At 38.9% G+C, this 25,204-nt stretch overlaps 1 protein-coding gene across 2 annotated transcripts in view; it reads left to right on the top strand.

Annotated features, from left to right (window-relative positions):
* LOC150106127 (TNF receptor-associated factor family protein DDB_G0285149-like) overlaps positions 1 to 25,204 on the top strand; it is a 246,739-nt gene that overhangs the window by 54,520 nt on the left and 167,015 nt on the right. For both annotated transcript variants that reach the window (XM_090393876.1, XM_090393875.1), the window contains exon 4: positions 22,588 to 22,746. In XM_090393876.1, the coding sequence (XP_090250002.1) occupies positions 22,588 to 22,746 (159 nt within the window). The remainder of the gene's footprint in view (positions 1 to 22,587; positions 22,747 to 25,204) is intronic.

Genomic DNA, 25,204 nt, shown 5'->3' with positions numbered 1-25,204 from the left:
ATAAATTGATAATACAGTTTTACATTTATTAATGGAAGAAAAACATGATTTAAGTTCTTTAAAAAACAGCATTACTCTTACCAAAGTAGACATTTAAGATAAAACTAGTGTGTTATGCTGTGTCCTAATATAGTTTTATGTTCTTCATCAATAAAGTTGCAAAACAATTTAGGTTGTACACTGCTTAGGGTATAAATACAAAAATGATAAATTTTCACAAGAATACGTTGATAATTGATAGGCACTGTAATAATAAAAACACTGCATGCCAATACAGTGATTTTATCATCCACAATTGCTATTATATCACTGTTGGCTCTTGACTGGTTGGCAGTGAAAAGAAAAGGCCTAAAATTTTGATACACAAGAGATAAGGTTATTCCATATAGAAATAATGTTCAATCCATATGTTACTTATAAGCTATCAGAATATAATAATGCTCTTTATTTCTGCAACAGTTTCTTGTTTTATGAATGTCGAAGTAAAACCTTTCATCTTCGAAATCAGATATGGAAAAATGAGGCATGTTGGCATGTCTCAGAAGCAAGTCTGGATGCTGGGACAATTTTTGTAAAAACTGTGGGACTTTCCTATTCAAAACGGGATGGGTGGGAAACTTATAATAGATAGGCACTTCAAGATTAACTAAAATAATTAGAAACCTGCTGAATAAGAATAATCATTTCTTCAATTAACACATGAAAAAAAAAACACAAGGGATAAGTAGTACTGCTTATTTAAGGCCATATATTTCAGCTTGAATATTGTCCACGCGGTTAGCCTAGTGGTTTTGTGCTTTGCAACCATATGACGGGAAGGAGTGTCGCAGGTTCGATTCCCGTCGAAGACGTGAGGAATTTGAGGATCTTCCTCAGCCATAGCCAAGTTAGCCTGTCTTGGGCGTGGCCAGTAGGGTTTATTCCACCAGTTTATCTTACGTTTTTCATCCCGCAAGCAGGCAAACCGGCCCTGTGAACATACGCCTATACAGTCAAAAATATCCCCCCCCCAGCGACAGGTCGGTTGGGAGTGGTACTAAAGTAAGAAGTAAGAAGTCGCATCTATCTGAGTAACACACGGACCCTGCAGAGGAAGCGGGAATAACGCATAGTGAAAGAAGATTTCAGCTTGAATATTACAGGTCATCATCAGTGGATTAATTTTAAAAAGTAAGACCCATTTTATGTTATACATAAGACAATGCTATAACTGAGGAAATATTGCAATATTGATAATTCAAAAGTTATTGACGTGTGAGAGAGTTTCTTTAAACAAGCAATCAAATTTATACAGACACAAGTGTTTCAGACCATAGGATGTTGTAGTCTATCTATTTCATGCTGTGCCTAATAGATTTTCAGATTTACTGTTGCTATTGTAAGATTGGTGTATTCTCTTTTCTACAGGGTGTCCAGTTTGTCCAAAGTAAGAACGATGACAGTCACAAAGAACTTAGTAGCCACTAGGAAGAGCCACAGGAGACTGTTTATGTTTTGAAGATGGAAACTATGCTGATAATTTGTTAATAGGAAGAAAATCAGCCACTAAATTCTGTTTCTTAAGAATTCTGGAAATGGGTTCTAAGATGCCAGAAATGCAAGGAATTGGAACTCTACATATGTTACTTTGTAGATTTTACTATTAGGGTTGTAGGAATTAAAAAGCTTTTGCATCGTCCTTTCTGAGAAGCCATTGAGTTTCACGTATCATTTGATGTTTAAGAGTTCCTGCTGTAATAGTTAGTTGAAGTGTAGAACAAATAGTACAAGTATGTTGCATTAAAGTTATGATTTCTGTGATGGATAGTGAGCTGATTTCTGTTGAATGTAGCATCCAGTAAAGTAGGCCATCATCATCATTGATGATGGCCTGTAATATTCAGGCTATTATCAGTGGGGTTGATGGTAAATAGTATTACTTATCCCTTGTTTTTTTCATGTTAATTGATGAAACTTTTCATGGCACAAGTATCTCTTAAAAAGAAAGAGCAGTCATTCTGTTCATAGCACATATTGGTTGCTTAAAAATTAATTTATTTTTAATTTATACTTGAAACGTGAGCAGTAAATGATTGTTAAATAAATAACAATAGATAATATAAATGAATTTGTTATTTTTAAGAAATAATAAGCTCTGCATGCTATTGTTATTGTTATTATTGTTTGGGCACCTCCCTAGATATAGACTTATTTTAAGCATCTTGACCTACACTACCCCTCTCCTTGAACTTATTTCTATAATAACTCAGTTCTTGCTGACAACCCAATCCACTTGCTTCTCTCCCCAACACACACACACATCAAGCAAAAAAATGTAGACTTCACACTCAAATCTCTTGGCATATCTCCCCTGTATCTATATAAATTCTTTTAATAACTCTTATGTCGTATATTTGTCTGACTACAGTGTTCTAATCACAATAGTATCTTGGTTGTGTTCCTCATCAGCACAGAATCCACCTTACAGTATTTGAGCATAGAAGTCTAGATATGGTTTTATTCATGGCATATAAAGGGACAGAATATCTTTCTTATCTTGACATGATGACAGGATAATAACTTATGTTGAATTTGTGTGACTCAAAAAATCATCTTAGAATATTCCTGCATTTGAGGTGCCCCCTCCCACACCAGAATATTTTAAAAATGGGAATGCTATCTAGAAGATTGCAGTTCGGTTAATTGATGACCCTCTTATCTTAGTATGATCCATAATGTACAGTCTTCATGTAATTCATTCATTTAATACTTCCTTGTGAATGCTCAGCAATTCTCTTAACCTATTAACCATGCTACTGGCCATGACGTCTATAGACGTCAAGGTTATCATGGATGTGAAGTGAATATTAAAATTTAATAACATTGATATTACATTGAAATATATGATGGATAAGTAGCGTATGAGGATGCGTATTTGATCCATAATGGCCAGGAAGGTGGTTAATACATGAGTAGTGGTTTACTGTCAATTTGTAATACTCTTTCAAATGTACTGAATTTGCTCTTTTCCCCCTTTTATTCAATCCTTTAGGTTCTGCAGTATTTTGTGTGTATGGAATTAATTTAAAAAAATGGTACAGTAATTGAATCTTATGAGTATTGCGATTGCATATGAATACTTAATAATAAATTAGTAAGAAGTTAGACTCCCTTAAATGGAAAATATTGAGTGGGATGTCTTGTGGGAAAGGGTACTTGGGAGAAGGGGGACAACATCAGGTAGTGGTTAACCCAGTGAAGTCTAGAGGGGATAATGCTGGGTATAGAAATAGTGGCATTTTTATGCTTATACTAATGCCAGGAGTATCCAGAATAAAGGAGAAGAATTGGTGGTGCTGATAGCATCAGCCTGGCCAAAACTTATTGGGATCACTGTGATGTGGTTGACAGAAGAGGATATAATAACAGGAATGGAAGTAGCAGGGTACTGCATTTTTCGGCAGGATAGAAAGAGAAGCTTGGTGGTGGAGTACTGCTTATGATAAGTGACGACTTGTGTCCTTTAAGAGTGGAGGCTTTGGAAGGCAGTGACACTAATGATTTTGAAAGCATATGGTGTGAGGTAGAGATAGGCAAGACGAGATATTTAGTGGGGTGTTGCTACAAACCAAGGAGCACAGAGGGTGGGGACCAGGAGAAGTTTAGACAGTTGAGCTTGGCAAGTGCAAGAAGAATGATTGTTATAGGAGATTTTAACTACAGCAGTATAAAATGGGGAGAGGAAGATGCATGTAGCAATAAGGGAATGGAATTTCTAGAATTCTTGAGGGACAAATATCTTAGGCAACATGTAATAGAGGGAACAAGCGGTTCGAGAGTTTTGGATTTGGTCATAGCATCAGTAGAGCTGATAATAAGTGAGATGACATCTCTCCCACAAGTTGGAGAGAGTGACCATGTGGTTTTGACTTGGAAGATGAATAGACATGCAGGAGTATCAAAGAGAGGAATATATGTGGAATTATAAGACAGGTGATTATAATAGTCTTAGACATCAACTTAGGGAAGTTTCATGGAGGGAGGAATTGGAAGACCGATATCATTAGTGCTGGGAAATTGTGAAGGAATATTTGTTAGCAGCAATAGTAAGCTGTATTCCACAAGTGAAGAAGAGGACACAATTTGGTGTAAAGTGGATGACAAACAATATTAAAAGGGAGCTGCATGTGAAAAAGAGGTTATGGAAGAGATATAAGGAGACAAGTGAAGAGCAGATGCATGAAGAATATAAGACACAGGCCAGGAGAGTGACTAGTATGGTAAGAAAGGCAAAACTGGAATATGAGAAGAGATTGCCCCTAAGATCCAAAGAAAATCATAGGGAATTTTTTAGCTGTGTGGCCAGTAGCAGGAGAAATAATTGTGGAAGAATGACATTGTGGGATAAAAATGGGAATAGAGTGACTGATGCAGAGGACATAATGGAATTGTTCAATTAACACTTTATTGGTGTATTTCATCCTGGAGGATTAAATTTTAATACTAAAGGGATAGGGCGGGTTCGAGGTTTAGAGGTGCAGGAGGAGAACGTGTTCCAAATACTGACTACTCTGGATGTCAGTAAAGCTGTGGGACTGGTTAGTATTTCACCATGAGTTTTGAGAGAATGTGCTAAGGAACTGACAGCTCCTTTGACCTGGCTTTTTAATGAAAGTCTGGCTACAGGAAAGGTGCCCAGGGAATGGAAGGAAGGGAAGATAGTGCTATTGCATAAGGGCTGTAGCAGACTGGAAGTATCTAATTATAGGCCAGTTTGTGTGTCATCAGGAGTTGTTAAGATCTTGGAGAAATTAGGTAAGGACCATTTACAATATTTTTTCAGCCCAGCCAAACGTTTGCCAATGAAAGTGATTACTACATATTGCTGTGTTGCATGCATTTCCTTTACATGCAGCAAACCATTTCCCCCACTATTTCTACCAGCCGATTATATACCTACTATCACGTGCCAGTGCCATACTCACGTCTAATCGTCAGTCTTGTTTGAACTGACTTGTTTGGTGTGCGTAACAGGAAATATTTCGCTTTCGGTGAACAAGAAAAATAAGTTTATTTACGTTACGCTTATTAATTTGTGCAGTTATTTTGTCTTGAAGGCAAAATTCAGTGAAGTTGGCATGCCTGGATTTTACAAATATTTACCTGCCAGGTTTAAAAATACCCAAAAATTCGCATATGAAATTATATCCATGTTTAGAAGTACTTATCGGTGTGAGCAGTTATTTACAATTATGAAGGGAAATAAGTCTCCTGTCAGATCCAGAATTACTGACATTCACCTTGGATCAGTTTTGAAAGTAATCACTGCGAACAAGATATCCCCGAAGTAGGAAAGATAGTAGCAGAGAAGAGATGCCAAGTGTCAGGGAGAAAACATTAATTTTATCGTTGTTCTTGTTCTTTTTTTATACTGTACTTTTCAAAATAAACCTGCGTTTTTATGAAAATTGTTTTTGTTTTTTGCGGCCCACATAAACTTAAACCTCGTTTATTTGGCCTGTGTTAGCCTTTGAGTTTGACATACTTGGTATACAACATTAGGCAGATGAGGATAATGTTATCTGTGAGATTCAACATGGATTTGTGAGGGGGGGGTGCTCTTGTTTTAGTATCATGCTAGCCTTTTATAATAAAGTTACAACAACAGTAGATGAGGGAAAGGCATATATTACCATTTTCTTGGATTTAGCAAAGGCATTTGACAGGGTACCACATGATAAATAAGCTGATATTTAAGTTGCAGCACATGGGTTTGGATGTCAGGTTGGTCAATTGGATTCAGGATTGGCTGCCTCATAGGTATCAGAGAGTGGTGTATGGTGGGGCAGTTTCAAGGAGGCAGTGGGTTATAAGTGTGATCCCACAGGGCTCAGTACTGGGACCTATATTGTTTAACCTTTATATCAATGACGTTGTCAGTGGATAGCACGGGGATGTTCAGTTTTTGCGGATGATGTGAAGCTGGGCAAGGTTATTAGTAATAGTGCAGATATGGTAGTCATACAAGAGGATTTGAATAAGCTAGACATGGGCAAATGAATGGGGGTGTCGGTTTAATGCAGCAAAATGTAAGGTCTTGAGCTTTGGGACACATCGATGGGATGCTGCATTCTCTATTGGAGGAGATATACTGGAGGAAGTAGGGGAGACCAGAGATCTTGGGTTGATGATTGATAGAAACCTGAAATTCAAGGGACATATTGCAAAGGTGGTGAAGGTAATATAAAAAATGAATCTGCTAGTCTCGGACAATAATACATACCAATGCGTTAACTACAACCCAACCAATAGAATAAAAAAGAAAACAGAGAAAACATATTAAGTCAATTACCACATGTCCCAAAGATACAGTCAAAAACTATTTTCGCACTATGCTCTTTCCCCAAGAATTTACAGGCCACCGAAAATACACAAAGAAAATGCGCCACTCTGGTCGATAGTCGAAGGGATTGATAGCCCGAATTATCGCTTAGCCAAGAAATTAGCGGCAACACTCAAGGAGTTGGTAGGTCATTCCCCCTCCTATATCAGAAACACACAACACTTCATAAACATTATCAAAGACATTACATTAGAAAAAAATGATTTATTAGTCAATTTTGATGTCTCTGTCCTCTTTACGAATGTTCCCAATCAATGACACAATCCTACTTTTACAGAACAAATTCCCTCCAGATATTACGGCACTCTTTGTGCATGTATTATGTTCTGGTTATTTTGTATGGCAAAACGCTTTCTACCTACAAAATGAAGGCACAATCGTAGGTTTGCCATTATTTCCCCCAATTGCTAACTTTTATATGGAACATTTTGAGCAACATGCTTTAGATTCTTCTTCTTGAAAACCCAAAGTCTAGCTTAGATACTTTGACGATGTTTTCACAACCTGGTCCCATGGCTGCCAGACACTAGACACATTCCTTAGCCACCTAAACAAACAACACAAACGCATACAATTGAAAAACAGAATACACTTCCGTTTCTAGATACACTTGTCACATGTCTTACTTCTGGCAATCTTTCCTTCGCTGTTTACGGAATCCAACATATACTGGCCAATATATACACATAAACTCCTACCACCACCCAACACAAAAACTAGGTGTCATTAATACTCTAAAAAACAGGGCTCTGAAGATCTGCTCCAGTGAACATGCACTGAAAGACGAATTTAAAGTTAACAGCAATACTTTTCAAAAAATGGGTACAGCCAAAACACTATTAACAAAATTCTCTACAAGACTTCAATAAAAAACAAAGACAAACCAGACTACAATTAAACTATAACCATTCCTTACATTAAAGGAACATCAGATAAAATAAACAGAATACTACAGAATGCTGGCCCACCTTGGAGTATACCGTATTTATTGTACCTGTAACATACCATATAGATAGGGGAAACAGGACGCTCAATTCCTATCAGACAAAAAGAACATAAACGACACATTAAATATAATAATTATGGTGAAGCTGGCCTTTCTGATAATGCCGTGAACACCTTACATAGAATTGACTGGAAAAGCACTAGTTGTCTACATCACACCTAAACATGGTATGAACACAAATTTAAGGAAGCCCAACCATCCCAATCTGAACAATAATGATGGTCTAAAAATCCCAAACATATGGAAGGCACATATTCGAACCACGGAACCTTCCTCTCTACGAGTAACTATAAACAGGACTTTAGTTAATCCTGGATCCTATATCAAAAATAACAGTCATAATACTAAAAATAGCCGAAAGAAAACTATCTATAAGAAAAAATGTTTATTCATGTTATCATAAATAGAATTTTGCTTGATGTAGTTTCTAAATAATTTAATTTATTTATTTATTTTTTTTTTCAACTAGAGGTCATGCCATTAGAATAACCTATGATGAAATCATTGTTAGCTTACTGTATGTAATGTAACTCAGCTTGTCCTGTATATTTGTATATGCTCCAGGTGATGATCTTAATATGAAGATCGCAACGTCGGGAAATTAAAAGAGTTATTTATAACAGAGTTGTAAAGTCCATAATTTCTAATATGAACGCTGATCACCGTGCAACACTAAAAGAAAGGAACACAAAGGATTGCTGCAATAATGAGAAGGACGCTGACCTGCAGAGATAAGAGTTATTATTCCGTTGTATAAGACCCTGATCAGACTTAGACTATTGTTCTTAGAATTAGTCCTCAGGATTTGAAGGTGATAAATTGACTGTGGAAAGGGTACAGAAGCAGATAATAAAGACAGTTACAGGACTGTATAATGCTAGTTATGAGGATTGGCTGAGGGAATGTGGACTGCAGAGTTTGGTGGATAGAAGAAGGAGAGTTGATATGTTTGAGACTTTTAAATTGTTGAGAGGTGGTTACAGGGTTGACACTGGGGAGTTCTTTCGCTTGGTTGAACAGTGGGAAGGAGTGATGACAAGGGGCCATCCCTGGAAGTTACGAAAAGTAACTGTGAGCTAGAGGGTGAGGAGTGGTTTCTTTGCATGGAGGTTAGTTGAACCTTGGAATGCTTGATAGAGTGGTGAGAGCGAGAACGGTCAATGAGTTTAAGGAGTGGTATGATAGACTTTGTGTTTCCTGGGAGGGACCTCCCGCGATGAGTCTTTTGACTCCTTGGAGGCCTTAATAATAATTAATAACAATGGAATAAGTTGGTTAATAAGGATTAACCAACTTATTCCATTGGATTTTGGTTTCAAACACCTGCACGGTGAAGAGTGGATCTATGTGTGAGTGTAAATCAGGAAAGAAGGAAGTGGGATGAGGGAACAGCATACCATTACACTCACAGGTGATGTTAAACTATTACATAGTTACCGGTAAATTTTTTTTTTTTTCATAATTCATATTGCTGGTTTGATTAGCCAAGATTGCACACCTGCTATATACTCAACAGGTTGTATCTTTGAATGCCACTGTGGTATGTGTAACGTCTTTAGGTACTAGATGATTTTCATCATAGTTAGCCAGTCTCATACAGAGGTAGCAGGGTTTTTGTTCCTGCAAAACAGGCAAACCAACTAGAAGAACACGTGCAGTTAACAGCTGTGATACTGTTACGTCGCCACTCTGCGGAATATTTGTTCCGAGCCTTGTATATAGCCTGTTAGCATGCTTTCCTGTGACCTGGGATCCAAAGCTCCCTCAGATCACGGACTCTAACAAATTTCTTTGTTCTGGGCCAGTTAGTCACCCCTTGAATGTTGCGGGGCCCTTCCTGAATCCGACGTTTATCTTACTTGACCCAAGTCAGGTAGAACGTAGTACGGATTCGGGGATTTTGCAGTCGTGTCCTCTTCTAGCCTTACTAAATTAATTTAGATACTCTTCACCTTTTATCGCAGTTCGTGTGTTGATATGTCGTTCTCAAACACAATTCAGTGACCAGGATTTAACAAGAAAAAGTTTAATTTTAACAAGATTACGATACATAGAACATAAATCATTCAATCAGTTAATTGTTATTTAAAAATTTAAACACCCTACATGGTAATGCCTGACAATTTCAAACAGGACAAGATTGCTATTTTCTAAGAACATTATAGATATAAGCATATATTATTAATTATCTGAACATGGATCTCTGGAGAGATCACTAAAGTGACACATATATGCACGTGATGAGACCCATGTCATGTGATCTTCACATGACACGGGTCTGCGGACTACCAGTCCAAGGTCTCTATAAGTTCCAATACCGACAAATAGTCTCAGCTTCCTTTGCTAATGAAAGGTCTTAGCTGCTTCCCCCTTCAACACTTAACATATTTTAGATATAGCAAAGTTTACATTACCATTTGATGCAGCATATAGTCACATTTCATCACCACGTGCGAGCCACGTGCAAACCCTGGTTGGACTTTACTCACCTTGTGGAGCACTCTCCGTTTTGGATTAATGTGCACTGGAACTTTGCTGTCGGTGGAAATTTTTTGCCATGCATCTCCAGGACTTATGAGCCCTTCTTGAAGGACATCATGGTTGAGGTTCCACTTTGTCACGAGCTTCTTCATTGGTCTGCACTTAGAGGTTTTCGCCGGACTTCATCCGACCATCTGCACTGGCACACCTTTGTTCTACAGCCGACACATTCCTTTTTTTTTCTTCCTTCCCGCTTCACGTTCCCCACACTCTTTCACTTTTTTTCTAATCACCCACTCCTATTGTACCAGCTTTCAGTCACGGTCGTTTCGATGACGTTGCACTTGAATGCGTGAGAGAGCTCCTCCCAGAGAATTGGCCACGTTTATCTCTTCTCGCGAACCTTGCTTGTAAGGATCACTAATTAGTTTGCCAAGGTCATGATCTCAGGGCCCTTAGTCACCACTGAGGTATGCACTGTTTCACACAGGCTATTCTTGGGTTGGTCAAATATGTCGCCTCACTACAAATTCATATATCTCTTTTCCTTGACATATCACATACAACATAACCTACAGTGTTTTTCCCTCGTTGGGTAAACAGATATGCACTCATTTAATATTTACATGATACACTTTACCCCCCCCCCTTTCCTTTTATTTATAGTACAATTTGCACCAGCAGTACAGGTATCTTTTGATTTAGGCTCTGTTCTTGTTGGATCCTGAATGAAAGTCTGTCTAGTAATGGCAGGCCTCATTCACGATCCAACAAAGGCCCCCCCTTTTCCTTAAAATTTTTCTTTTACAAAAAGAAAATTTTTTTTGTCTAGAGAGTTAGTAACAGATTCTCCTCTCTCAGGGAATTGCTCTCCCGTTTTGTCTGGGTCTCAGCATGTATCTTGACACGGAGTTTTGTGATTCCCCTTTCACCTGACCTCCTTGGTTCACTTTGGTCCCCTCAGCAGAGCTCATCTTTGCAGTTCATTTCTAGGGTCTCTCTGTGTCTGATGTGGCTGGGGGAATATTCATTAGGAAGATCCTCTTCTTCCTCTTCCTTATAACTTCGTTGTTGGAGTGATTGCGGATGGTAATGGGGCAAGTTTTTCCTATTCTTGTACTTATTCCCACCCTTCGGTCTCCCTTTTGTTCCCCAGATGCTTTCCAACGAGTTGCCGATGCAGACTAATCTCTCAGATCTACACTTATAAAGCTTCAGGCGATCAGAATTGACAGCAATGACTTTTCCTCGATGGTTGGTCTCCTTAATTCTAAACGTTACATGAGTTATCCTCTTGATTATCTCAAAGGGCCCAGCTACACCCCTACCAAATTTCCCCCCTTTTCTCCTTCATTTGAAGCTCTGTTCCATCAGAACTAAGTTTCCCTCTCTGAGATCCTTGGTATTTCTTAGCATGTTTGCGTATTGTCTGGCACACTGGGGACACCTGTCACTAGACTCTGCTACTAACTCATAGGCCAGTTTGTTGTGCCTGATAAGGTCGTTGAGGTATTCATCAATATCGGGGAAACCGGTCTCTGCCTTGGAACCTCTTAAATCATTGGGAAACAGGAGTTTGAAGCCATAAAGCAGTACTGTGGAGGCCTCCCTAGTGGCTGCAGGTAGGGCTGTCCTACAGGCGAAGAGGGTGTGGGGAAGATGAGTATCCCATTCTGAGACCTGTCCTTCTGCCAGTTTTGCTAAAGTGAGCTTCAGAGTGCGGTTCATCCTCTCGCACATCCCATTCACCTGAGGATGATATGGGGTGGTGAATAGTTTCTTTATCCCCCAATGATTTGCATAATTGTATGATCACCTCGGCAGTGAAGTTTATACCTTGATCAGATAACAGGGTTTCAGGCGTTCCATATCTAGAGAATATCATTTTGAAGAGCTTATTTGCTGCTGTTTTTGCCATCTGGTCGTAGCCTCGGGGAACGTAGAGAACATGTCTATTTCGACTAGGATGTATTTGTTTCCCTTTGAGGTGGTGGGGAGCGGTCCCACAATGTCCATGGCCATGGCCTGAAAGAGGTGCGAGGGGAGGGGAGGGGAGAACGGTTGGATTGGAGCCTTACCCGTGATGGGGGACTTCTGTTGACATGAGGACACGTATGCCTCCACATCATGTTTCATTCCCTTCCAAAGGTATCTGTCCGTCACCCTCTTCCATGTCCTGTGAATTCCTTGGTGCTCTGCTAGATTAGTGTCATGAAAAGTGTACAACACTCAAGGGACCATGACTTCTGGAACAATGATTTTCTCCCTCCACCTCCCCATGATGCCTTGCTTGGATAGCAGAAGGCCGTCATCGTCCATGTATATAGTACCATAGGCCCCTGTCCCCAAGTTGGATCGGTCTTCTGGGCTTCGATAATGTCCTTATTCTCCCATGCCTGAAATCGGAGGTCAGGTGATATCCCTTTCCCAGTCCCTTGAACGGCTTTCCTCAGGCTGAGGTGTCAGTGACCTGGACAGGTAGTCAGCGACAACGTTAGATTTTCCCGGTATATAACTAACCTCTATATTGAATTCCTGCATCTCCAAAGACCAGCGCACAATCCTTTGATTTTTATCCTTCATCGATGATTCGATGATATGAAGGATAAGGGTTAGTGATCTGATCTGAGGATGATGTTTTGTCCCAGTAGTATGTGATGGAGCTTTCTGAGGCTCTGCTCAATTGCCAGTGCCTCCCTCTCGATCACAGAATCATTTTTTTTTCGAAAGGGATAATCTCCTGCTTATGAATGCAATTGGTTTAAAAGATTCCCCTTCCACTTGCTCTAGAACTGCACCGATGGTATCCTTAGATGCATCTGCAGCAAGGTAGAAGGTCTGTCCCAGTCTAGGGTAGGTAAGGACGGGAGCCATAGTCAATGCCTGGTTCATTGCTTGAAAAACATCTTGTTTATTCCCCTTTCCAAGTAAACTTTGTCCCCTTTTTGGTTAAATTAACTATGGGTTTCATTAGTTCGGAGCATTTGTGAATAAATTTTTGATAAAAGTTCACCTAACCTGCCTGATTGTAGAGGGTGGGGGGGTCTTACATTTAGTATGCTGTTCACGTTGTTTTGGGAGGGCCTTATCCCAGCCTCCCTCACAACATGCCCGAGGTATTCAACTTCCTCGAGGAAGAATTGCAATTTTGAACATTTGAGTGACAGTTTGGCTTTGTCCAGTCTGTCTAGTACTCTTAGTAGGGTGTCCTTGTGCTCCTTCATGGTGGAGGAGTATATCAGTAGGTCATCCTGGAAGCACAAGACGCCTTTGTCTAGCAGGCCAGCCAGCATGTCATTCATGAGGCACTGGAAACTCATTGCAGAGTTCCTGGCTCCCTGGGGAAGTCGGCACAGTTGGTATTTCTGCCACCTTGTGGTAAATGCGAAATACTGCCTGTCCTCTTTCCTAAGGGGGATCTGGTAGTAGCCAGAGTTTAGGTCAAGCTTCGAAAAAATTTTTGCTCCCTCCAGTCCGACCAATAGCTCCTCTATCGTACATACGGGGAAATCAATAGGCTTGGTGACCTTGTTCACTTCCCTTAGGTCTAACACGAATCTCAGGTCACCATTTACCTTTTCCACCAGTATGAACAGGCTGTTCCAACGGGAAACCGATTTTTCAATTATTCCCGCTTTCTCATATTCGTCCATGAGCTTCTCTAGTTTGTCCATGTGTTTTAGCGGTGTTGAGTATTGTCGCAGATGTATGGGCAAGTCTGAGGTTACTTGCACCGTGTGTTCCACCACCTCTTTGCAGGTAAGGGCAGTTATCCCTTCTGTGAATACCTCAGGATGTCGTTCGTATGCTAAGTCTAGGAATTTTTTTATTTCTTGTCTGGTGTGATCAGAGCTATGCTGATTTATGGTTTTGTTTATCAGCCTTTCTTTCCAAATATCATGGTTCCCTTCTGGCTTATCTGCAGAAATCTATTTGGCATCAATGGTTTTGCTTCCTTGGATGTCATTTTTTTTGGCTGGGATTGGGGCAGTAGGTCTTTCCACAGATGGATATTGACTGGTCCCAAAGTCACACTCAAATCGGTTTGCTTTCAGGAAATCTAGCCGCAAAACAACTTGGTTGCTTGTGTCAGTAGGAAGCTCAGGGAGGACTATCAATTCATGCGTGAAGTTAACGGGGAAGCAGGGTATTGATATTTGCACTCTCACCTTTGTGGAGGATGGCAGCTCGATTCTGGCTATTCCCATTATTTTGTGGGGTTGTTGGAATGGAATGAACATGTCACGTGGCATGTCGAGTTTTTTGAAGAGCGCATTAGGGATAGCAGATATATGGGCCTCCGTGTCAAGCAGGAAATCACATGGAGTTTCCTCTATGAATCCCTCAATGAGGGCAAGGTTCCCTTCAAGGTCTACCCCTGTCATGTTAGCGTTTTGCATCCTGTAGTGTATGCCCTCATGGTCCCTGGGAAGAACAGTACAGCGCTTATTTATTATTTTTTTTTCTTTTTCCCCCTTCAGTATCATTTCTCTGCATTCAGAGGCTTGGGCCACATCTGCTGTTATTTTCTCTCTCTCTCTCTCTGGCCACTGTGTAGCATTCATTAAGGCTGTTTGTTCCTTTCATGTATGCGCTTTCTTGTAGTTCAGAGGAGAGGCCTGCCCAAAATTGTTGAAGTGTCAGCCATTCAGTGTGTTCCTCATAGGGTGGTGAGGTTTATATGTCGCAGGCGAGGGTTGACAACCTGTTAAAAAAACTTGTCACCCTCTCCCCTTTCTTTTGTAGATACCTGTAGAATTTTTCTGTTTGGCTGATTCCTCTGTTTTTTGAAATTCAGCGGTCAATGTCCTTTTGAAGTCCTCTTAATTTAGTGTTCGCTTCAAGGTGGGGTGGGAGCAGAACGGTTTTTTGCCTTCCCTACAAGCCCACTTCGTATCAAGGATAGGAGTTGAGGTTCGCTCAGGTTCAGGCAGCCTTTTTTAGCTCCTCTACGTACCAAAAGAAAGATCCCACATCATCATTCCCTTCCCCTGAAAATTTAGGACATATCTATTTGGGATTTATGTTTTTGAAGAACTCGGGGTTGTTCAGTTCTAAGCTCAATGGTGTAGCCATATGTGTCTTGGCTTATCTAATCTATTATTTCTTTTGTACTGCCTGGATGTTGTGTTTGAGATCGAGACCTACTCACTGTGATCTAGTCACATCCTGTCGACTGCTGCGCCATTGTTACGTTGCCACTCCGCAGAATATTTGTTCTGAGCCTTGTATATAGCCTATTAGTGTGCTTTCCTCTGACCTGGGATCCAAAACTCTCTCGGATCATGGACTCTAACAAATTTCTTTGTTCTGTGTCAGTTAGAGTCACCCTTTGAATGTCGCGGGGCCCTTCCTGAATCCGACATTTATCTTACCTGCCCCAAGTCAGGTAGAACAGTTTATGGATTCAGGGATTTTGCAGTCGTGCCCTCTCCTAGCCTTGCTAAATTAATTTAGATACTCTTCCCCTTTTATCACAGTTCGTGTGTTGGTGAGTGGCAATGTTGTTCTCAAACACAATTCAGTGACCAGGATTTAATAAGAAACACAAAGGTTAATTTTTACATGATTAGGATACATAGAACATAAATCATTCAATCAGTTAATTGTTATTTCAAAATTTAAACACCCTACATGGTAATACATGACAATTTCAAAACAGGACAAGATTGCTATTTTCTAAGAATGTTATAGATATAAGCATATATTGTTAATTATCTGAACATGGATCTCTGGAGAGATCGCTAAAGTGACACATATGCACGATGTGAAGATCACGACATGGGTCTTCGGACTACCAGTCCAAGGTCTCTATATAAGTTCTAATACCGACAAATAGTCTCAGCTTCCTTTGCTAATGAAAGGCCTTAGCTGCTTTCCCCTTCAACACTTAACATATTTTAGATATAGCAAAGTTTACATTACCATTTGATGCAGCATATAGTCACACTTCATCACCACTTGCGAGTCACGTGCAAACCCTGGTTGGACTTTACTCACTTTATGGAGCACTCTCCCTTTTGGATTAATGCACACTGGAACTTTGCTGTTGGTGGGAATTTTTTGCCATGCATCTCCAGGACTTATGAGCCCTTCTAGAAGGACATTGCGGTTGAGGTTCCACTTTGTTCCAAGCTTCTTCGTCGGTCTGTACTTAAAGGTTTTCGTTGGACTTCATCCGACTGTCCGCACTGGCACCCCTTTGTTCTATGGCTGATGCTTCCTGTCCTCCGTGCTTTGATCACATTGCTTTTTTTTCTTCCTTCCTGCTTCATGTTCCCCACACTCTCTCGCTTTTTTTCCGACCACCCACTCCTATTGTACTGCAACTTTCTGTCATGGTTGTTTTAATGACATTCGACTTGAACACGTGAGAGAGCTCCTCCCAGAGAATGGTTCACGTTTGTCTCTTCTTGGAAACCTTGCTTGTAAGGATCACTAATGAGTTTGCCAAGGTCATGACCTCAGGGCCCTTAGTTACCACTGGGGGTATGCACTGTTTCACACAGCCTATTCTTGGGTTGGTCGTCAAATCTGTCGCCTCAATACAAATTTATATATCCCTTTTTTCTTGACATATCACATACAACATAACCTATAGTGTTTTTCCCTCTTAGGGTAAACAGATATGCACTCATTTAATATTTACGAGATACACTTTACCCCCCCCCCCTTCTTTTGATTCATAGTACAATTTGCACCAGCAGTACAGGTATCTTTTGATTTAGGCTCTGTTCTTGTTGTTGGATCCTGAATGAAAGTCTGTCTAGTAACGGCAGGCCTCATTCATGAGCCAACAATACACTATTATTACTGTCAACTGCATGTGTTCTGATAAGTTTAAAGACAAGACGTTAGACAAGTTTCACAGACAAGATTAAACTCCCTATCAGAGCATTAATCAAGTTTTAAAGAAGCAAATTACTTGACCCTGACAGGTAATTGTCCTGATATGTGATGGGAAAATAGGAATATGAGACCACTACCCTACGTCTTATAGGGTTGAAGTATTCAGGTATACCATTTTTGGCTTCTCAGAAAAGTTTACTGCATTATCCAGCCAAGAGCCTCCCATGGTATTGAATCTACAGTATGTTTACAACCTTTCATGGATGTGATTCATATAAAAACAACAACATAAAGCAGTGAATGGCCACGAGAGGACGATAAGGTGTGTAGTGTTGGAAAAGAACTCCAGAAAAGATGTGCTATTTTGAGCAATAATTGGCAATATTGCTTGAATTTTAATATTTTGCTATTTATTTTTGATAACATAGTGTGTCTGCATGATTTTAGGTGTTATTTCTGTGTGATTTATTAATTGAAATTGCCTTCTTTAAATAGAACACAGTGGCAGTACTCACAAGGTTAACCACACAAGCGTCTGCTGGTGCGACTAAGTGAGCACCACGAAAATCAAGTGGCATTAACAACACACTTTTTAAAAATGGTTCGATGTCGTGAGTATAATATGTATGCATTGCTGAATGTAAGCAACGTGTTTGTGGAGAGAATGAATTGAAGGGGAGAGAAAGTATGGATTTGTAGGTAGTGCGATATATTATTAGACCATGAGTTAATGAATGTGAAACAGACTGAAAACATAAAAGATGACATTAGTGAAAGAAACGGAAATAAAATGAAAGCTAGTGAAATTGAGAGAGTGAAAGAATGCAAGAATGTAGAAGTAAAAGTTAGTGATAAGGGAGTGAAAGGAAGTATTAATGAGGAAGCAGGGTACAGCAGAACGAGAGGTAGTGAGACTACAGGAGTGACAGAGAGTGAACTTGTTGGAATGCAAGCTTGATCAAACAGTTATTAAAAATGAAATGAGGAATAAGTAGAGTATATTAGACGTTTAGTGGAAACTAATGAAAGTGTGCAACAGAATAGAATGAAAGAAAAACGGGTGAAAGAAGTGATGAGTGATTCCACGATTATAGTGTATGGATACTCCATAGTTAGAGGATTAATTAATGAGAGAGTCCATAAGATCTGCTATCCTGGATAGAGAATGAGCAAGATAATTCAGGAATTGGACATGAGGAGGAAACAAGCAAGAGAATTAGTGATGGTTGTGGAACAAATGAGTAAATTAGTGATGGGACAAATGACATAAGGAGCATGTAAGGGTGATTATTAGGAGGTTATTCAGGAAAAAAGTGAAAGATAATTGCTGAGTTATGACAATCATGAGTTGAGACGGAGAGTCTGACTCATGAATGGTATGCTAGCAGAGCTCTGTGAGGAGAAGGGAGTATAGTTTATGTACAGTTTATGGTTTATGTGAGTACAGTTTATGGATATATGGCATGTGTTTGGGGAAAGAATGGAATTATACTGGTGTGATGGTTGCATTTGAATTGCTCTTACCAACCAACAAGTGGCTTGTATGATGCAAGCAACAGATCAGAAGTAAAAGATGAAGTAAAAGATCAGAAGAGTGGTATTGAAGTGCTTGGCAGTGAAAACAGTAGTGTGAAAGATAAAGAGAGAAGGCAAGACGAACAGGAAAATGGGGGGGGGGGGGGTTTGACAGACAGACATGACATGGGGAGAGCGGATGTTAAAAGTAGCAGTGATTGTGCATGGAGACGGGAGTGTATATGGGCAAGTTGAGACTGAGGGAATATATGTGGTAAGTAGTGATAAAAGGTGATTGGACAAGGGCAGGTTTGGTGGGGAAATCACAACAAACAAGTGGCTTGGATACAACTGATTATAGACCTAAAAATTGGACTGCTGTGTTTGTTTACAAATGCCAGAAGTATCAGAAATAAGGGAGATGAAATGGTTCACTGATTGAGTTTATTTTCCCCCAAATCATTGGAATAAGTGAAACATGGTCGATTGAAAATGAAATCTTAACAGGAATAGAAATGGAAAGAGATGGTATTTTTCGTCAAGAAAGCACATGATGGGAGGAAGAGTGCTACTGATGATAGCAGAGGAATTATGTCCACATAAGGTAGACATGAAAGAGAGAAATAGTGGCACTGGTTATGAGGCACTGTGGTGGGAAGTGGACAGGAAGACATATTTAGTTGGATGTTACTATAGGCCAGGGAATATGGAGGTTGGTGATGAAGAAATGTATAACCAACTGGGATTAGTCTGCAAAGGAAGGGTAATTATTATGGGCAATTTTAATTATGGCATTATAGATTGAAATCAGCAGATAGCAATTTGGAATAAGGAAAACGAATTTCTCGAGTGCTTGAGAGATAACTATCTCAGACAGCATCTAAAATAGGGCACATGAGGATCAAGAGTTTTATATCTGATCATTTCATCAGAGGATGTAATTGTGAGTGGGGTTCACACCTGGGTTATGGCTAGCTATAAGCAGACTTCTGTGAGGAAAGGATATATGTTGAAGTACCAGGCTGGTTATTATGTTATTAGGCATAACATAATAACCACATATATTCGCTCAGTCTCAACTTGCCCATATACACTGCAATATACTCCTGTCTCCATGCACAATCACTGCTACTTTTAACATTCACTCTCCCCATGTCATGTCTGTCTGTCAAACCTCCCCCCCCCCCATTTTCCTGTTTCTCTTGCATTTGCATTCTCTCTTTATCTTTCACGCTACTGTTTTCACTGCCAAGCACTTCTGTCTCTTCAATATATCACTCTTCTGATCTTTTAATAACATAATGAATAATGTAGGTGTAAAATGGATGAATAAGGGGCTTAAGCATGAAATCTGGAAAAAGGTACTTTGTAGGCATTACAAGATGAATAATTGTAATAATAAGTTACATGAAAAGTATAAAGAACAAGCCAGGAGAGTGATTCAGTAAGGAAAACAAAAGTACAGTATGATCAAAAATTAGCATATAAGGTGAAGAAAAATCCTAGAGTTTTTTAGATATGTGGCAAATAGAAGAAGAATGACTATGGTAAGATGACGTTAACAGATAAAAATGGTAGAGTGATAACTGCTGCAGAAAACATTGTTGAGGTGTTCAATGATAGGTTAAGGGTATTTCCACCTCATCAGGGTGGAATCAAGAGAACTTAGGTGTATAGGACATGGGAGAGGATGGCTTAATTGTGAGTGAGCAGGAGATATTTGAGGAAGTAAATATTCTTGATGTCAATAAGGCTATAGGATTTGAAAACATATCAGCACACATATTAAGAAAATATTCCAGGGAATTGGCAGTAGCATTTGCATGCCTGTTTAGTAAGAATCTTACAACAGCACAGGTTCCAAAGGAGTGGAAAGAATGTAAAATTGTTCCACTGCATAAGGGTGGTGATAAGGCTGTGGCTACAAATTATATGCTAATCTGTATATCTGGAGTTGTGAAGTTACTAAAGAGAGATTGGTGAGAAGTAGGACACAGAAATGGGTTCATAACAGCAGTATTCTTTGTGATTATCAGCATCGGTTTGTTAAAGGGAGATCATGTTTTACTCACTTAGTTACTATAATGAGGTGACAAATACCTTGGACAGGGGAGATAAATATACAGTGATATACTTGGATTTTGCAAAAGCTTTTGATAAACTGCTATATGACAAGCTGTTAAATAAATTGAAACAGATGGGATTGGATAACCGACTTCTGAGTTTGATCAATGACTCGATGTCAGATAGGTATCAGAAAATTGTATATGGTGTGCAGTTTCCTGAAAGAGGAAGGTCACTAGTGGTGTGCCGCAGGGATCAGTTTTGGGAACATTGTTCATTTTGTATATTAATGATATTCGGATGGATTTAACTAGTGATATGCAGCTGTTTGCAGATGATGCAAAATTGGGAAGAGCAATGCAGAGTCAAGCAGATGTTATGGCTTAGAGGAGGACTTGAATAGATTGCAAGAATGGGCAGGTAAGTGGAACCGTCAGTTCAATGTTGCAAACTGTAAGGTTTTTTGAAATTTGGTAAGCAGCGATGGGATGCAAAGTATACACATAGTGGGCAAATTTTATATTGGAGTTAGAGGAGATGAGAGATCTGCGCTGTAGCAGTGGACAAGGACCTGAAATTTAGGGGCACATTGCACAAGTTGTGAAGACATCAGATAATGGCAATGATGCATAGGACCCTGATATGTAGAAATAAAGAGGTTATGATCAGACCTCATATTGATTTTTGTGTACAGATTTGTTTGCTGGGTTTTCATGGTGATGAGGATATGTTAGAAAGGGTCCAGAGAAGATTCACAAAGCTGGTCAGTGGTACTCCATATGTATCAGCTGGTCAGTGGTACTCCATATGTATCAGCTGGTACATGTGGAGTACAAGGGCAGATTGAGAGAACATAAATTGTACTTAGTCTTTATTTGAGTTGTAATTCAGCAGTTAGAATTGAAGGAAGTACAGGAAGATGGTTTAATGTTAAATCTGGTGTGAGACAAGGATGTACATACTCTGTTATTCATCATCTATATGGATCACATTATAAAGAAAAGTGGTATTAAACATGATATCAGAATTGGAGATGTTAATGTCAGCTCTTTGCTTTATGGGGACGATGTTATACTTCTAAATAAATCTACTACAAGTTTGCAAGATTCCATGACTAAATTGAATAACTGTTGTAATAGACGTGTTATGAAGGTCAGCATTAAAAAGACAAAGACAATGAAAATGTCAACTGTGTTGTGAACGGGGAACCTGTGGAACAAGTAAAACTTTTCAGCTACTTAGGCACGATTTTTACTGAAGATGGTAAATTAAATATGGAAATAGACAACAGAATTAATAAAGCTGGTATGGTGGGAAGTCAATTGAATAAATTCATATGGAATAAGCGAGAAATTAGTCGGAACACTAAATTAGCTGTATACAAGACAGTGTTCAAACCAGTGTTAACTTATGGATCTGAGAGCTGGGTCAGAAGTAAAACACTTGACCAAAGAGTAGAGACCGCAGATATGAGAACCCTTAGAAAGATTAGAGGTGTGAACAGATGGCATCGATGGCAATATCATATTAAAAACGAGGATATTAGGAAAGAACTTGACATTGTCGGCATCCAGGAATGCATTAGCAGAGCTAATCTCAGGTAATATGGTCACTTAAACAGAATGGGCAAGGAAAGATTAGCAAAACAAGTGTTCTCTGCCGGGTTGGCAGGAAAACGACCCAGAGGAAAACCAAGATATAGGTGGATTGATATGGTACAAAGTGCCTTAGACGATAGAAATATAAGATCTGATAATGTTGGAGCCTTGAGAAGTAACAGGCTGATTTGGAGGAAAATTGTAGATAGGAAGTTAGTAATGTTGTAAATTTTTCATGTAGTACTATCATATCCTGTACACCTTTTGAGGGTACATGTCAGGAATTTGATGATGACGATGACAAATTGTAAATCCTCATGAAGAGGAGGGAGGGGGCGGAATATGATTGAGACATATAATCTAGTCAGGGGTTGTTACCAGGTTAACATAGAAAAGATTTTTCATAGAATGGGAGGTGGGGATAGAACAAGAGTCCATTGCTGGAAACTATATGAATGATGTCAGCTGAGTAGTAAGTAGTAGGTTCTTTGCATGGAGAGTAGTTGGTGAGTAGAATGCATTGACTGTTACGAATGTAGACACGTTGAATCAGTTAAAGGCATGTTTGGATGAGTTTGTGTGTGATAGTGTGTACCTCCCATGATAAATCTCTGACTCCGTGGAGGTCAAGTGTTAATTATAATAATAATAAATATCATAACTGATTTAATGGTTCATATTTTCTTTCATAGGATCACATAGAAAGTTGTGCTTATAAGATCATCAGTTGTCCAAGTTGCAGTAAAGAAATTCATCTTAAAAATCTTGCAGAACATACTTTGAAGGATTGTCCTATTGCACCAGTTTGCTGCATATACTGTAATGATATGTTTAGTAGAAAAGAAATTCAGGTAAGTTAAAAATTGAATGGGACTTATTTTTGTCATCAAAATAAAATTTAATGACCCTCCATTTCTTTCTGCTATTTTGCTGCATTTTTGAAAATAATTTTAATTATATGCTGTCTCATAGTGTATTTGTAATTATTGAGTTCAAATCCATTTTAGGCCACAAGAAATCCTTCCATAGGCTTTATTTTTTTCACTCCCATAGAAAGATGATAGAGTTATCTTGATCTTCATTCTCAAAAAAAAAAAAAAAAAAAAAGGAAACTAGCTGGAGACAAAATTAATGATGATAATGCAGCAGCCTTGGAATCTGTTTACAGTCAAACTTAAATAACAGAGAGAAAACCTCCACCTGTCCTTTTAAGGAATACAGAAAACTGATTGGGCTTCTGACCTAATATCAGTTGTAAATGAAACAATGGTTCAACATGATAAAATTCCATGCTGGCAGGGAATTGCCCAGTTAAACAAGGTCTCTGCTGCTGTTTTCATCAGAGAACCAGACCAAACAGTGAAATGTCACTTGCTGGTATGTCTGAATTTACATTATTTGTTTCATAATGTTTTTATTCATTAAAGTACCAGGGGAAAAAAGCTAGTGCTTTTGTATTAGGGAGTTCTCCTTAAGAAAATAAGCTCTGCTTTGTTATATTAGTTATACAAGATGTTATATTCAGGCAATAATGATTAGAGAAAGGAAGGAGTTGCTGTAGTATTCAACACTAAACGTGAAAATAATCTTTTTGAATAGTTTTTGAATTTTTGAGTAGAGTGATGTGGGCAAACATAAAAATGAGGAGTTGTGTGCATTGCTATGATTGTCATGTAAAAAGTGAACAGTACTTACTGTACTGTTCACACAGTAAATTGTATACACAATTTACCTCTGTCTGTTGTATATTATTCTGACACTCTTAAAACACATTTTGTATTAAGCAGAGTTGTTTTGCAGATCATGTATTTCTATTAATTGTATAATTGTACGAATTGTATTCTTGAGTCATTTCAGAAACCAAATGATATGTACTTATATATGTTATGAGCAACATGCACTGATGTTGCTCATAACATCTTATTCAGAAAACATAAACAATAAATTCATAGTGAAGAATTTATGGACACACAAACACGTGTATTAGAATAATGACTTTACTTAACATAAAGAATGGGTGCTTAAGGATCAAAGCTATATAACTGAGAGGAGACTTCCACATAGCCTTTAAAGGAATGCAGAGAACTGACAGGGCTTCTGACCTAATGTCCAATCCTCACCTTCTCGTGGTGCACCCATTTGGGTATCTACCTGGATACTGAACGAACGAGGATGGCTGGCAATTTTGGATTTAGCCGACCAAATTGTATTCTTATCGGCTTAGACAAAATTTTCAAATGATGGTACAACAACACAGAATTTCATGCCGGCTGGGGAATCGCCTGGTTAAACAAGGTGCTCCTGTTGTTTTTGCCAGTGTTATATTTCCTTCTTCTTCTTTCTTTTTCTTTGCGTGGCGTCACTTTCTTGTTAATTTTCTATCTTAAATCCTTGTCGTACTAACTAAGCCTGAAATCTCTAACTTATCTCTCTGGGGCTGCTTCTCTATTCGGAACTCTGAAAAAATTTATTTATTTTAGCTGCGCCAGCCAGATTCCTAGTACAGAAGAATTCTTGTACAAAGAAACTTTCCCAGAGTTTAAGTATTACCTAATCTTATTAAAGTATTAAGTGCCTATAGAAACTTCAACATTGCAGTCATGGCCTAAACTTTCTTTAATTTCCCCTTATTCACAGGTTCGAACTTGAGTGAGTGGTAATTTCAATCTCATGCCCAGACAAACTCAGACTTACGTAGAAAAAACATGTTTATTAATTATAAAAATTTCATACAATAAACTTTTACATATCAAGGTATGTCATATCAGAATTCATTAGCTGAGCTATAAGGAACACATTAATTGTCAAAATACTCTAATTTTACATCTATAGATTAAGTAAGCACATATTTATCATGAAACAGTAATTCAGAATTCTAAGTAAACCTTGCTAACAAAGGTCAGTTCACATTCAACTAAGTGTTGCATACTCTCAGGCTTTCAGACTACCAGTCCAATATAATTAGATTAATGCGTTACTGAGCACAAAAGTCACTTAAAAGTTCTCTTTCTTCCCCCAATACTAATCGTTACAAGAATAAGGAATTTACCGTACTTTACCAGTGTCCTGAGAGGATATCGGGCTTCTTTTTGTCCGTCCTTTGTAGTCAGATGTCTTTCCGCTTTATTGGGTTGCGTCCACGTGGAGGTTATGCTGATGGACGCAAATCGCCATTCCTTACACTTTGCCGTATAAACGCTCATCTACTGAATCGATATCGTCATCTCGGCCGTCCTTTTTGGGGAACTTATTCCGCTGTTTCGCATCGGTAAACTTTTACCGATGGCCCTAGTTGGTGTCTGCCGTCAG

This window comes from Typopeltis vanoorti, chromosome 6 (genome assembly GCF_054136105.1).
Source record: "Typopeltis vanoorti isolate ZY-2024b chromosome 6, IOZ_Tvanoo_1.0, whole genome shotgun sequence".
In the NCBI taxonomy this organism is placed as follows: Eukaryota; Metazoa; Arthropoda; class Arachnida; order Uropygi; family Thelyphonidae; genus Typopeltis; species Typopeltis vanoorti.
The sequence above is the reverse complement of the archived record's forward strand: the minus strand, read 5'-3'. Positions and strand labels throughout refer to the sequence as shown.